Source organism: Musca autumnalis, unplaced genomic scaffold (genome assembly GCF_047663935.1).
Source record: "Musca autumnalis isolate F117 unplaced genomic scaffold, ASM4766393v1 scaffold_2, whole genome shotgun sequence".
NCBI classification, from domain to species: domain Eukaryota; kingdom Metazoa; phylum Arthropoda; class Insecta; order Diptera; family Muscidae; genus Musca; species Musca autumnalis.
In genome coordinates this window covers 5,448,780-5,463,174 of record NW_027411755.1, presented here as the reverse complement: position 1 = coordinate 5,463,174, position 14,395 = coordinate 5,448,780, and the positions used below count along the sequence as shown (strand labels likewise).

General features: G+C 38.3%; 1 protein-coding gene across 2 annotated transcripts in view; it reads right to left on the bottom strand.

Annotated features, from left to right (window-relative positions):
* Nucleotides 1-14,395, bottom strand: part of LOC141393582 (cartilage oligomeric matrix protein-like) — a 34,373-nt gene that overhangs the window by 15,729 nt on the left and 4,249 nt on the right. For both annotated transcript variants that reach the window (XM_073966737.1, XM_073966738.1), the window contains exons 2-7: nt 4,068-4,317; nt 3,837-3,903; nt 3,408-3,714; nt 3,206-3,320; nt 2,736-2,906; nt 1,587-1,707 (exon numbers count right to left, since the gene is read on the bottom strand). In XM_073966737.1, coding sequence (XP_073822838.1) covers nt 1,587-1,707; nt 2,736-2,906; nt 3,206-3,320; nt 3,408-3,714; nt 3,837-3,903; nt 4,068-4,143 — 857 coding nt within the window. In that variant the 5' untranslated portion in view covers nt 4,144-4,317. The remainder of the gene's footprint in view (nt 1-1,586; nt 1,708-2,735; nt 2,907-3,205; nt 3,321-3,407; nt 3,715-3,836; nt 3,904-4,067; nt 4,318-14,395) is intronic.

The window sequence follows — 14,395 nt, the reverse complement described above, 5'->3', positions numbered from 1 at the left end:
TTCCGGGGACAAGTCCATGCTTCCTGGCATACTATCGAAAAGATATGACTTCCAAAATAAGATCCACTTCCAAAATGTCGGTCCATTCCTTTAAGTACCTCATCCGCAAGATTTTTGATCTTTAATCCTAATTCACATTTTTGTCGGCAAGTTCAAATCTCCAAAAAGGGCCACATCATTCTAAAATACCCTAATACCGTAGATGATAGGCTGATGGTATACATATCTCTGTCGGAAAAGCCGACTGATACTTTTTTACTTGTCCTGTTTGATCTGACCCATCCAATTCTATGTATTTTACTGCTTCGATGGGTTGTAACAACAAACCTACTGGAGTTGCAGTGTGTTGTGTGTCTGTGCAGCATGCTGGGCAGATGTTTTGCACGGTGTCATCGAGGGTTGCATCATCCCGAGCGTAGTTGAGCCAAAATTACTCTGGTTTGTCCTGGCAGGTGGCATTGGTTTCGTATTTTGATGACGACGACTCACTGGGGACTATGTTCACACAGCATGCAACAACACATTCCAAGTTGTAGACCCTCACAGGGACGAGTCCAGAGCAAGCCCTGAGATGCATCCACTCCCGGCATCTTTTGCATATTACCGAAGTTTGATTGTGGTGGATGCGAATGTGACAAAACCCAGTAAGGACAAAAAAATCCGGAGTAGACATTCCGAGACATGTTGTTAGGAACAGAAAAACGATACAAATACAAACATGTGTACGATCAATTGGCAGCCGCTGGTCGGAATGCTGTTGTAGTGTGGTTCCAGGTTAGAGTTGGGCAATTGAACGACCTAGTTCACAATCTACATCATTGGACACCGATCGTTTGTATGAACAACATGCGTATACTTAATATCTCACGTTAGTCTGATGATGTTACTCATACGTTATTGAACTGGGACAGTGAACTAGTTCGTTCAATTGCCCAACTCTATTCCAGGTCAACACGGTATCGAAGAACCCGTTACATTGCGTTGTTTTCATTGGCGTTCCTGACGTTAGAGCTCGCGGTCACTGTTAATGTCAGCGCCTCTTTTGTTTCTCCATCTTCTACAAACAAGAATGTAATCTATCTGGTTGCAAGTATTACCGCTCGGAGATGTTCATGTGTATTTCTGAATCTCCTTGTGCGGGAAGATGGAACCACCAATTAGTAGCTGGAATGTGTGACACATTTTTATGAGTCGGTCTCCGTAATTGTTTTTAACTCCATATCCATGCTTTCCCATGGTGGAACGGTCGTTCCTGTTGTCGCTCCCATTTTTGCGTTTAAGTCACCCATGAGAATTATAATGTCTCCTGTCGGACCGTAGAGAATTCATCTTTCATAGTGTCTTCTGTGGACACATAGCACTGTACTTTGATGAGGTTTCTTACATTGCTCTTGAATCGAGCCACTATTACACTTAGCGTTAAAGAATTTAGAATTTATTTGAAAACACCCACATCTTTTGTCGCCGTTCTGAACAACAAATATTAAACTAACCTTTTATATACAAAGGAGCTATGATTGGTTAACTGTTGTCAGCGAATTTTATAAAAAAAATAAATAAAAAGAACAAACTACAAATTAACTTACTTAAAACAAGGATTATCAGCACAGGTTACGAGTGGTGAGCATGCTTTACCATCACCTACCATACCCGGTGGACAAGGACCACAGCTAGGTCCATAATAATAAGTATCGAAGCATTCAACACCTGTAAAAGAAGACAACAAAATAAGATCAGTTAAGGTGAGGTACAATCAATATGACTTTAAATTATAAATAGTTAACTATCTACAGAGGATCAGTACAAGACCCAATACTTTTTTATTAATGTCATTAATATATTTTTGTAGGAGTTCTTATCACCAATTCACGGTATTTACAATTGTCTTCTCATCGAACGTTATGGGATCTATTCAGGAGGACTTTAGAAGACATATATCTCAGAAAACTTGAAGATCACTTCAGGAGATCTCGATTAACACTAGAGAAAAGAACAAGGGCTCAGCTTTTAGGGTTTTGTTTTCGTTCCGAGGAGAACTCCTTATACATATTTAAAATTTTTAATGATCTTCCATTTTACAACAACAACTAATGTATTGAATTGCACTCAACATTTGCTATGTTTATTTTGTTATTATTTTTGTTGTGTTCTCTCCCTCTTCCTGTCATATTTGTTTTGATCATTGTTACCTCTTTATTCTCTCTCGTATTTATTACCTCTGCCCCATTTGTTACTTACATTCATATTTCTGCTTTTATGTGTATTTGAGAATCGATTAACATTTCGCTGATCAATGTAGAATATTCTAGATTGGGGATGTTAGAACAGTCTATGCATCAACGAGTGAGTATAAATGCGGGAGAATAGCAGAGTTGTAAACCAGACCGTGGCTTAAATCAGTCAGCAAGTATGAAGTAAATCGTAAATTAAGCAAAATGGATGTAATATAAAGCTTCGTGCTTAATAAAGTCATGTGTGAATTATTGATGTGATCTAAATGTTTTTATCATATTTCCCATATTTTAGGTTTTGCTTGAAGGAGGAGGACCATGCTCCATGTCTTGTTTTTTTAATATTTTTTAATGGCATCTGATATCTGAAAATTCTTCAAAATGTGTTTGTGAGCTAACATTTTTTGTAATGAGGGCCTCCAAAAACCCCATCGCATATTGTTATCAAGAAAGTTAATCCCAACCTAATCACAACTTACGAAATTTAATTAATATTTTACTCACCTGGAAAGCAAGGATTTGCTGCCCGACATGTTGCTACGTAAGGTGCAGGTTTGGATGTCATATTCTCCAACAGCGTGCGCACATGCGAAAAGTCGTGGACATGACGGCCGATGTCATCACGTATCTCATGTATGGAAGTCATTATATCGATTAGGTATTTTGTGATGGAATCTGCAACGACAAAAATGCAAAAGTAAATCAGTTCATTTTGGAGCAGCCACTGGGCCGGTGGATCCTTCGGTCTATGTGTTTTCATGTGGTTGTTGTAACGCTGCACTCAACGGATCCATTGTACCTTAATTCCTTAACATTACGTTCATAGTACACATTTCCAAAACAGCCTCTATGTAATAACCCGCCACACACCAATTTGTGGTAAAATTTGTAGTACTTCTCATGCGCTTTTAGTACAATTTTTCGAAAAAGGAAACAGGAAAAAGGAAACACCTAAACCTACAAGATTTACTTACCTCCAGAGCTTCTTTCCCTTAATGTGTGACCTTTGCTTTGTGGAGTCAAATCCCTTAGACATTTTGTCAAATCAAAATTGCCATCAATATGCAAGCGATATTTACTTTCACGGTACTGAAAATAAAATATATGTATATCTGTCTATGAGTAGCCCTTTAAATGATCTTCAAAATTGTTTTTAATCGAAAAATCAAAACTTACCAATTTCGGTATGGGTTGATTCATTTGATGAGTATACAATTTTGTGAGATTTATATCGATTTCATGGACTGACGTCTCCTTGCAATCAACCAATAGAGCGATACGATTCTGATGGAAATGTAGGGCCAATGAACGGATGGTAGTTCTCTCATTAATCTGAGATGTTTTAAAATGCAACGACTTCAATACATCATCATCTTTAATGTTCAAAGTGACCTGGTGTTGTTTGCGTTCCAAGAAAAATGACATTTGATAGTTCAGCGTGGGAAAATCGATCATGAAAAGGGTGTTTGAATCATGTTGGGGCCTGAAGAGAGAGGGACAGAGGAGTATGTATTCGTTCAAATAAATTCTCTTTAATGTTCGTATTATAGTTTTTTGTATAATTAATTGTCAACTAAGCACTGCTATTATGGCTGGATTACAAACCTTAAGTAACGCATGGAGATGACGCAGCCGCCCCTCTTCATGTGATGCCCAAATGCGTCTGAGGACCCTACAATGGGAAAAAAGAAACATACAAATCACATATGCGGGGATATATTGGTGCTGAAAATGGGTTCAATATTTCTCATAATTCGGATTACTCGTACTTTTTCATTTGTACCTTGACTCATGTTCAAGGTAAGTTTTGTTTTCATTTCGCGGTATTTGACTTACCTGGATCTAAAGTCCATGGCGCCGCTTGATTGCGGCATATAAAGATCGTTAACAGCCCAAGATATAACCAATTCATAATGATTAGAAGCTGATCTCTGTTCTCTTCTCTTTTATTTTTAACTGATGTGTCCCAAAGCACTCGAATTTTACCCGGAAAATACTGCAGCACTAACAGCTTATAACTTGGTTGGCGTGTATATTATTATTGTTGCTTACGTTAGCTGTCACCACGCTATCTTCAAGTCAAAAACTGCAAACAAAACAATAAAGAAAAAAATTGGACATTTCAATTTATTTATTTAACAACTATAAACGAACTGATTTGAGGAAGTAAATTATATAAAAGAAGTCAGTAGACACAAGCCGAGGGTTTTCGGCTTTGAAACCCCGCGGATAAAGTAGAATTCTTTTAAAGAAGTTTTCGAATATTTGCAGAAAGAGGCTTAGCATCCCCTCCCCATGAAATCCATCCAAAGCCATCTGACATTCTAAAAACCAACCTCAGCATCAACACATGAGGACAACCCAAAATATAAATGACAGGAGATAGCGCCACCCAGGGGATGATGGCAACACTAAATAAGCAAAGACCCCACCGCTACAGACATTCAAGGAAGCGTCGTTTCTAAGCAACGATAAGATGGCAGCCCCACCACATAGGACAGGCTATAGCAGACCAATAACACTATGCAACACTGAAAATGCAAACAACTTCTAGTATGCATTTTTTGAAAGTACGTATTTAGACTACAAAAACCCTAGTAGGGTTTTGTCCTGTCAAATCCAGTTCGGATTTTATGGCCTCATCTAAACCGGGCTAAATCTACACTTTTTTGCATTTATCAGGCCTTTATCTCAGAAACGAATAGGAATCTGGCCTTGCTGTCTTTAGCAATATTGTAGCCCTAAACTAGTAGAACTTATCTTTTGAACACATCACATAAGAAAAAATCCATCTAGGGCATCAAAATCTATAAAATATAGAAAATTTTACATAATTGCTGAAGTTCTGGTCAGTATCGGTTAAACTATTGGGAGTTGAACCAAGTAACTGTTTGCAAAAATCTTCCAAAAAAAGTTCTCAACAATTCTTTAGAACATTCTGAAACTCTAAAATGCTTACTTCATGTTGTTTCAGCGGTATTTTGCATCATATCTTTTACAACACGTATTTCAAATACAGTTCACACCAACAGTTTATTCTCGCATTTCGAACTTCACTACATTATTGACATTTTTATTAAATCGCCGTTGAAAAATGTACTGAAAACAAATGGAGAGAGGCATTTTACAACAATGACATGTTCTGAAGAGTTATGTATTACATTCCAGGGAATAAAATATTCAGAAAAAATTAACGGTTTTGGAGATACGGTGCGAAATTTATAAAAATTGTGGCATTTTTGCATATATTTTGAAATAGTTCATTATTTCTCCAAATATTTTATTCTTGTCCTAACCTACAAATTTGCTTTAGAGGTCAGAAGAAGATTCGCATTGGTTTCAGAGATATAGCCCCGAATTTCTTTAAAAACTCAATATTTAACCATGTTAAGATGGGGCCATAAAATACGAGCTGGATCTGACACAACAAAACCCAACTAGGGTTTCTTGTCGTTTGGGTCTGTACTTTCAAAAAATACTCAGATCGAATTGTTTGCATAAGATCACCTTAAAAATGTTGCACAGTGTAATCTACTTAAGGTGCAATAAAACAACGATTAACGAACATAACACAAGACAAAACGAACAACAAAAACAGAATACTATGGCAATGACCTTTGGCACACGAAATAAGATGTACAATGAGCAATGTAATGTACGAACTCTTCGTGAAGCTTCGAGTCATTCTCAACTAGAAGTGCAAATGTCATAGTTTAAGATCGAAGTCTTAGATATACGCGAAATGAGATGGAGTAAAAGCGATGAACAGAAAACGAAAACTATGTTAATATTCAATTGAAAAGAAAATGGTGGTGAAAGCGGAAATGGGATCATAATGTCGAAGAACGGTAAGAGGTCATTGCAGAGATACAAACCAATGTCTGATAATGGTTCAAGCGCAATGTAAATCACGTCGCCATAGTACAGTGTTTTGCGCCCACAAAAAATACTGAAGACACTGTTAAAGACGCTCAATTAATATCCATCCTTAATGAGAGACATCATAATTCTCATGACTGACTTCAACGCAAAATAGGGAGCCACAGCACCAAATGGATTTTTCTTGCTTGCGTCGCTTCATTTCTGGTAAAAGAATAAAGAACGGTCGAGGCGAATTCGAAATATGTTACTTTTTTCATTTATTCTTTTGCTACAGAGCAATGCGAAGAAAGCAAGCAACGAGCTGATTGAGTTTTGGCCTTAACGGCTTTTTAACAATGAGAAACCATGGATGTGAAGTTAAAACAATAATAGAGAGCGATTCATATAACTGTGTCATACAATCCAGCTAGTCATTTGGGGCTCCATCTTCCCGCACCCAGCGGCTATACTCCTAGCCAGATAGATCACATATGCCTCAGATCACATATGCCTGTCAGACGTCAGAAACAAAAGAAGCGGTGACATTGACCACTAGCTCATCATTGCCGTAACAGAAGGCAAAAAAAACAGAGAAAAACAAGTAAGAACAGCGTTAAGTTCGGCCGGGCCGAACTTGTTATATCCTCCACCACGAGCTGAATTGAAGTAAAATGGAATAATAAGTTTCCTTTCGTGCATAAAGAAGACTTAATACTAAATTTCAGCAATCTAGGTAAAACACCGTTCTGTGGGGGCTATTTCAAAACGTCGATCAATACCGACAAATTTCTGGCGGAAAGTTTTTAGATTTAAAGAAGACTAAATACCATATTTCCTATATTTCAGTAAGCGAATGTAACTAAAACTTAAAAAATACCGAAAATCAAGAAGTACGCTTCTATAAGGATAAAGGAAGACATAGACCTATGCTGATAACACTATTCTGGAATATTTTTTAACCCCTTGGAAGACTTACTTACTTACTTAGCTGGCCCATTACAGAACATTTGTTCTATAGGCCGAACTAAGAAGAGATCTCCATTCCTCTCTATTTGTTGCTTTGCACTCTGGAATACCGCGCCTTGTCATCTCATCATCCACTTGTTTGCGCCATCTATTCCTTGGCCTGCCAATTCTGCGTGCACCGCCATGTGGCATGTATTCATACGCCTTTTTAGCGGGTTCATCATCGCTCATTCTTATGATATGGCCTAGCCAACGCAATCGCTGCATCTCGATACGTTTAACAATATTGATGTCGTTGTATAGCAGATACAGCTCGTGGTTCATGCGACGTCGATATTCACCGTCAACGCAGATTGGTCCGTAGATCTTTCGAAGAATTTTTCTCTCAAACACACCAAGCACTGCCATGTCTGCTTGCGCAAGTACCCAGGCTTCGGAGCCATACATCAGCACGGGTAGTATCAGTGTTTTGTAGAGCGTTATTTTTGTTTGACGAGATGTGGCTTTGTTTTTAAACTGCTTACTTAAACCAAAGTAGCATCTGTTGGCCAATACAATTCTTCTTTTTATTTCACAACTGATGTCGTTTGTTGTGTTGACGGAGGTGCCGAGGTAGACGAAGTCTTTTACTACCTCAATATTATAGGAACCAACTTCCACAGTCGGTCCGAGCTCAATGGACGCATTGCGCGTCGACACCATCAACTTGGTCTTCTCACCGTTTACCGCCAGACCCACTTTAGCAGATTCTCCTTCGACCTTTATAAAGGTATCAGTTACTTCTTTTACTGATCGACCCATGATGTCTATATCATCAGCATAAGCAAGTAACATGTGACTATTGGTGTAGATTGTGCCACTTCTTTTGACGTTTGCCTCTCGTATAACCTTTTCTAGCAGGATGTTGAAGAGGTCACACGAAAGGCTGTCTCCTTGTCTGAAACCTCTTTTGGTACCAAACTCTTCGGAGAGGTTCTTTCCTATTTTAACTGAGGACCTCGTGTCAGTTAAAGTCATTTTACAAAGCCGGATGAGCTTTGAGGGAATACCAAATTCAGACATGGCTTGGAATACCTTTGAGCGCAGCGGACTGTCGAAGGCTGCTTTATAATCGACAAAAAGGTGGTAGGTGTCGATCTGCATCTCTTGGGTCTTCTCCAGGATTTGCCGCAGGGTAAATATCTGGTCAATGGTGGACTTGCCAGGTCTAAAGCCGCATTGGTATAGTCCAATAATCTCGTTGACCATTGGCTTTAGTCGTTCGCACAATATCCCTGACACGATCTTGTAGGCAATAGGGAGTAGACTTATGCCCCTATAGTTAGAGCATACAGTCTTATCTCCCTTCTTGTGGACGGGGCACAGGATACTCAGGTTCCAATCGTCGGGTACTCGTTCTTCCTGCCAGATGGTGCTAACTAGCTGATGAATACACCTTATCAGCGTGTCGCCTCCGGTTTTGAACAGCTCGGCTGGTAAGCCATCGGCCCCTGCTGCCTTATTATTCTTCAGCCGATTTATTGCTGTCTTTACCTCATCTTGGCTGGGCGGTATACATTCAATACCATCTTCTGGGATTGGGACTGTGGTATCTTCGTCGTCTTCGCTGCTATTGGATACCAACAGATTTGAAAAATGTTCTTTCCATATCCTGAGTACACTATCTGTATCAGTTACCAAATTACCTTGCTGGTCTCTACAGGAGGATGTGCCTGTACCAAAGCCATCAGTTTGATGCTTGACTCTTTGGTAGAATTTTCGGACTTCATTCTGGCTCCTGTACATCTCGATTTTTTCACACTCCCGCTTTTCCATCTCTCTCTTTTTCCTGCGGAAAAGACGTTTCTCCTCTCTCCTTTTCTCCCTGTATCTCTCTCGTGCGCTACGCGTTGCTACGGATTGTAAAGTAGCCTTATATGCCGCATTTTTCTCTTCGGTGGCAGCACGACACTCCTCATCATACCATGGATTCCTTGGTGGAGGTCTCTGGTATCCAAGTATGGATTTTGCGGCTGTTTGCATGGAGTGGGCAATGCTTTTCCATTGCGCTGATATGTTATCGGGATGAGGAGGGCTTTGATTAAGCAATTGGGCTAGTTGAGTGGAATATGCTGTGGCTATCTGTTGTGATTGCAGCTTACCGATGTCTAACTTTCGTGTTGTGTCTGTTCCTACTTTGTTTGCTACGTTTAAGCGGGTGCGTACCTTTGCTGCAACAAGGTAGTGGTCCGAATCAATGTTTGCGCCTCGGAACGATCGTACATCCAACACGCTCGATGAATGTCTTCCATCTATCACAACATGATCAATTTGGTTTCTTGTTTTCTGATCTGGAGACAGCCAGGTGCCCTTATGAATATCCAGATGATTAAATCTGGTACTGCTAACTACCATGTTTTTTGCAGCTGCAAAGTCTATCAGTCTCATACCATTGTCAGATGTTTCACTGTGGAGACTGAATTTCCCGACTGTTGGGCCAAAGATATTCTCCTTTCCAATTTTGGCATTAAAATCGCCTAGAATGATTTTAATGTCATGGGCAGGGCAACGGTCATATGTTTCTTCTAAGCGCTCGTAAAATATATCTTTGGTCTGTTCATCCTTTTCTTCAGTGGGAGCATGAGCGCAAATAAAGCTGATGTTGAAGAATTTAGCTTTTATTCGAATTGCAGCAAGTCTTTCATTCACTGGAGTGAAGCTGGATACAAGATGTTTTAGTCTCCGACTAACTACGAATCCACAACCAAACTCATGCTTTACGTCATGGCAGCTATAATACAGTGCGTCACCTTTAGGTGTTGTTGTGACGCCTTTCCCAATCCATCGTATTTCCTGTATGGCAGTAATATCGGTCTTGTACTTTTCAAGTACGTCTGCCAATGCGAAGACTGCACCTTCTCTATAAAGAGTGCGAACATTCCAGGTGCAGATTCGCAGATCATGGTCCTTAAAACGTTTGCGGGGTTCGTCAACTTTAGAGGGGTTTGTTTTTCTTTTCTTTCGTTTTTTCATAGTAGGCTGTTTTTTCTAGGGGAGGGTTACTAACCCGACGCCCAAACCCAAGTTTTTAACGTTCTTATGGGTGAACGCGCGGCACATGTTAGCTCACTACCTTTAACGGGTGTTAAAGGCAGTTCCCCAGGTGACACCACGGGGAGGTCAGTGTCCACTTGGGATGAAAGAGGGACCAAGATAAATCCTGGGCTTTGCCATGTTAAAACCGGTCAGGACCGTTCCTTGGTATCTTCCATCCCCTACGTCACCCCCTTGGAAGACTAAATAACGAATTTCAGTCATTTTGGTCGGATATTGACGTCACAACCTTCACTATTACGAAAATAGGGAGGTACCGTTCCAAGGGGGCTATATCGAAACGTGGACATATACTGACGAATTTTATTCGGAAATGGGGGCAATATGAAATTTCTGGTTAACAGTTTTATATCACCAACGAAGACTAAATATCAAATTGCAGCCATTTTGGTGGAATATTGAAGCAACAACCTTCAAAATATCGAAAATCGAGAGGTACCGTTCTATGGGGGCTACATGAAGGCATGGGCCTACGCCGACAAATTTAGAGGTAGAAATTTTAAACCCCCAACAAAGATTATGTACCAAATTTCAGCCATTTCGGTGAAATACTGAGGCCACAACCTTCAAAATACCGAAAATCGGGAGGTACCGTTCTATGGGGGCTATATGAAGGCGTAGATCGATACCGACAAAATTCTGGGGAAAAGTTTTTTACCCCCAAAGAAGACTATGTACCAAATTTCAGGCACTTTGGTGTGATAATGAAGGTTAAACCTTCAAAATACCGAAATTAGGGTGGTACCATTCTATGAGGGCTATATCAAAACGTGGACCGATATAGCCTATTTACAATACCAAACATCCTAAGAGCAATAGAAACTTCTATACCAAATTACAAGGCTCTATCTTAAAAATTGTGAGCTGTATCTTGATTTCAACAGACAGACGGACGGACAGACGGACATGGTTAGATCGACTTAGAATTTTACCCTGATCAAGAATATATGTGTTACAAACGGAATGACAAATTTAATTATACCCTCCATAATATGGTGGAGGGTATAACCAGGATAGCAGACTACACATGTAACCTAATTTCTCAAAGAGGTGAACTTAAGATCCAATCGACCAACAACGAAAATTCCTAGAAGATATGACAATACGAGCAAGTCCCTAGCCAGAAAAACATGAGAAAGCTACACCGGACAATAGATGGTCCCACATATCGATGGAGTACCAGGAACAAAGCAGTAATATATCGTAATGGTAAACAAGTAACGAACAGTGATGAACAAATTCAAAGATGGAGAGAACATTTCAAAGGAATTAGTAACGTCACAAACTCCACTGGAAATAACAAAATGTACAATAGCAGTCCAATAAAAAATAAGTTGAATATACAGTGTAACCCTCCCAGCTTTAACGAAATAAAAATTCAATAGAACTACTAAAAAGTAAGGAATTAGCAGGAGAACATGGTTTACCGGCGGAAGCTGAGTTACTTTGACCAAGATACTAGCAGTCATAATATAAGAATGCATTTAAAGGCAAGTCGAAAACATTCTAATGCTGGGTACACATTGTCAGTTTTGAATATCGATATTTCGAAAATATCTATAACTGTCAAACCTTCCAGCAACCACAAAACATTTTGCGGTTGCATGATGAATGACAAAAATGAACGGCCACACTAGCAAGCAACAACAAAGCTGTCATTCAAAACTGTCAATGTGTACCCAGCTTTTGAGATGCACAAGCTGGTTTTATACCAAATAAATGCTTTATAGACCAGGCCAACACCTTACGTGTCGAAATAGAACAATATGTAGAATGTAGAGTGCGTTCATTCACCCAGCAAATATCCATACTCATATTTGAATAATATTAATAGAAAAGTGAAAATAAAATAAATTCTATAATTTCACACCATAATCATATGTGTCGGATGAATGAATGCTCTCAACTAAACTTATCACCAAAGTGTAGTCTAAAGAAGTAGTATATTACCAAAGAACTAAAATATGTATAGAGTGGTCAATCCAGTTCCAGAAGCGGATATATCTTTTTAGTTCATTCCAAAAAAAAAAAAAACTAGTTCCTTGATATACTCCCATAGTTCCGAGACCAATATAGTTCAATGCCATTTTGCTTATATCGTTATTTTTGTTTCCTTCGTTCAAAATAGTTCCGAGCTCAACAATTCTTTCTCTTTTGTCATTCTTTTCATACCCTCACCCTTTTGGCTAAACCTCATCGAAATAATTAGACCCTAAGTATATTTGGACGAAATCTGTTTGAGACAATTTGGAGTTGATTTAGTTATGACCGTTCTCGAAGGGAGTAACCGACTTGATTATAACATTGGAAAAAGTACAGTTTAACAGCACGTCTAGTCAATGTCATAAGAATTAACGATCGATGGAATAAATAATTGGAAGATGACATAGAATAACATGATGTTCCAAATTTGAAAAGTAAAACAACAAATAGAGAAGAATGGAAATATTTTCTTAGTTCGGCTTATAGGGCAAATGTACTGTAGTGGGCCAACTATGTAAGTCCGTGTTCAGACACACAAATTTCTCGGGAAAGTAAATTCAGTTTTTAGGCAATAGGGAGTAGGAAAGAGTGTTGAGGAGCTCTTTCCTCTCCGCTTTCTCCCAAAAAACTCAATTTACTTTCCCGAGAAATTTATGTGTCTAAACACAGACTAAGTGAAGGTAAAGGTCACATTAGCCAATTTCATTTTATACATAGTTGATTTTGTGTTCACAATACCTTTGTTCCTTTACTTTTTTAATGGTAAAAGTGGTAAAAGAGGAAAGTGTCAAAATTGCTCCAGAAAAGTAAAGGAACGGTAGATCTGGTAGCAATGTCAAAAAGAAACATAAAAAAAATTCCTTTTTTTATTTCACAGTTTTTAATTTTGTTTTGTCAGCGTTGACTTTGTCTTCTGTTTTTCGTTCATTTTTTTCTTCATTGTGAAATAATCGTCAAACAAATGTCGAAAAATCAGTTCTACCATTTTTTACCTGCAGACATTTGTCTGGTAGCCTGTGGTAGAAGAGAAAGGCATATGTGCTCTCTCTCACTCTCTTAAAAATTGCTGCCAGTTTTACCACTTTTTGGGGTTAAGGAACGCTTTGCAGGTTAAAAATAATACTGATGTTGAAAATTGTAAAAATTACTAGAGTTACAGAAATTGAAAAGAAACTACCATACAAGAAAAAGTAAACCCACTTATGAGGGGACCCAGACTTGTAAATTTCAATCAAAAAAATTAAAAAAATTATTGGTTTATATTTTGTTTTTCAAAATAGTCAGGCTTAATCCCATAGTCGTTGTTTTAATATTTTATTAAAACAACTTTAATTTATTAGTGGGAAAAAATTGGCGATGTTTACCAAGGGGTAAGGCAGGGAATACTATAGAAATTCTCGATCAGAGTGTTTCTTTGCGCATGTATCTATTTGAGCTAGCAATTGACACTTGGGTATAAAAAGTTTCTTGTTGAAAAACAAGAAATATTCCCTGCCTTACCCTTGGTAAACATCATAGAAGTCGTCATCCCAAACAAAAAACGCCAACCCTCCTAATTATTGGCTTATTTTAAGGGGATACGACCACTTCTGAGCCCCAAAAATAAATTTTTTCATGAATTTTTAACAAGTAATCTACCATAATTTTTTAGAAGATTTTCTTCAGCTTCTTTCGGATTTTTTTTTTTTTGATGAAAAAATATTGCACAGTGTTAATAAAGCAGTTTGCGGTGTTCACTGTAGCTCGAAAACGAATAAACCGATCACCACATGTTTTTGTGGGATCAATAAGAACCTAATAATCTTGTCCTTAAGCGAAACGGAATTAAAAAATATCCATTTTAAAAAATATGAACTGTCAAAATTTCGATTTTAACTAAAAAATATAGTTTTTGCGGTATTTTTTAAGGTCCAACTTTTTATGCGTATAATAATTCAACAAAAACATATGAATATCGGATCATCGTTTTCCAGCTACAGTAGGCAGAGCTTTAAAAAATCCAATTTCTGCGTTTAAAATTTCTACGTTACTACAAACCGCAACGAATTTTCCCCTTCTAACGCTCATATCTCGGCTAACTTTTGCCCGATTGACGAACTTTTTTGAAACATATTGAATTCTGCCTGTACTTTAAAATAAGCCAATTATTATTTTTTTTATTTTGCAAAATTTGCAAGTGACTAAATGATGACATTTTGAAATCGATGCCAAACTAATGAAGCGTCATACATCAATCATTTAATGCAAATTTGCATTCATGC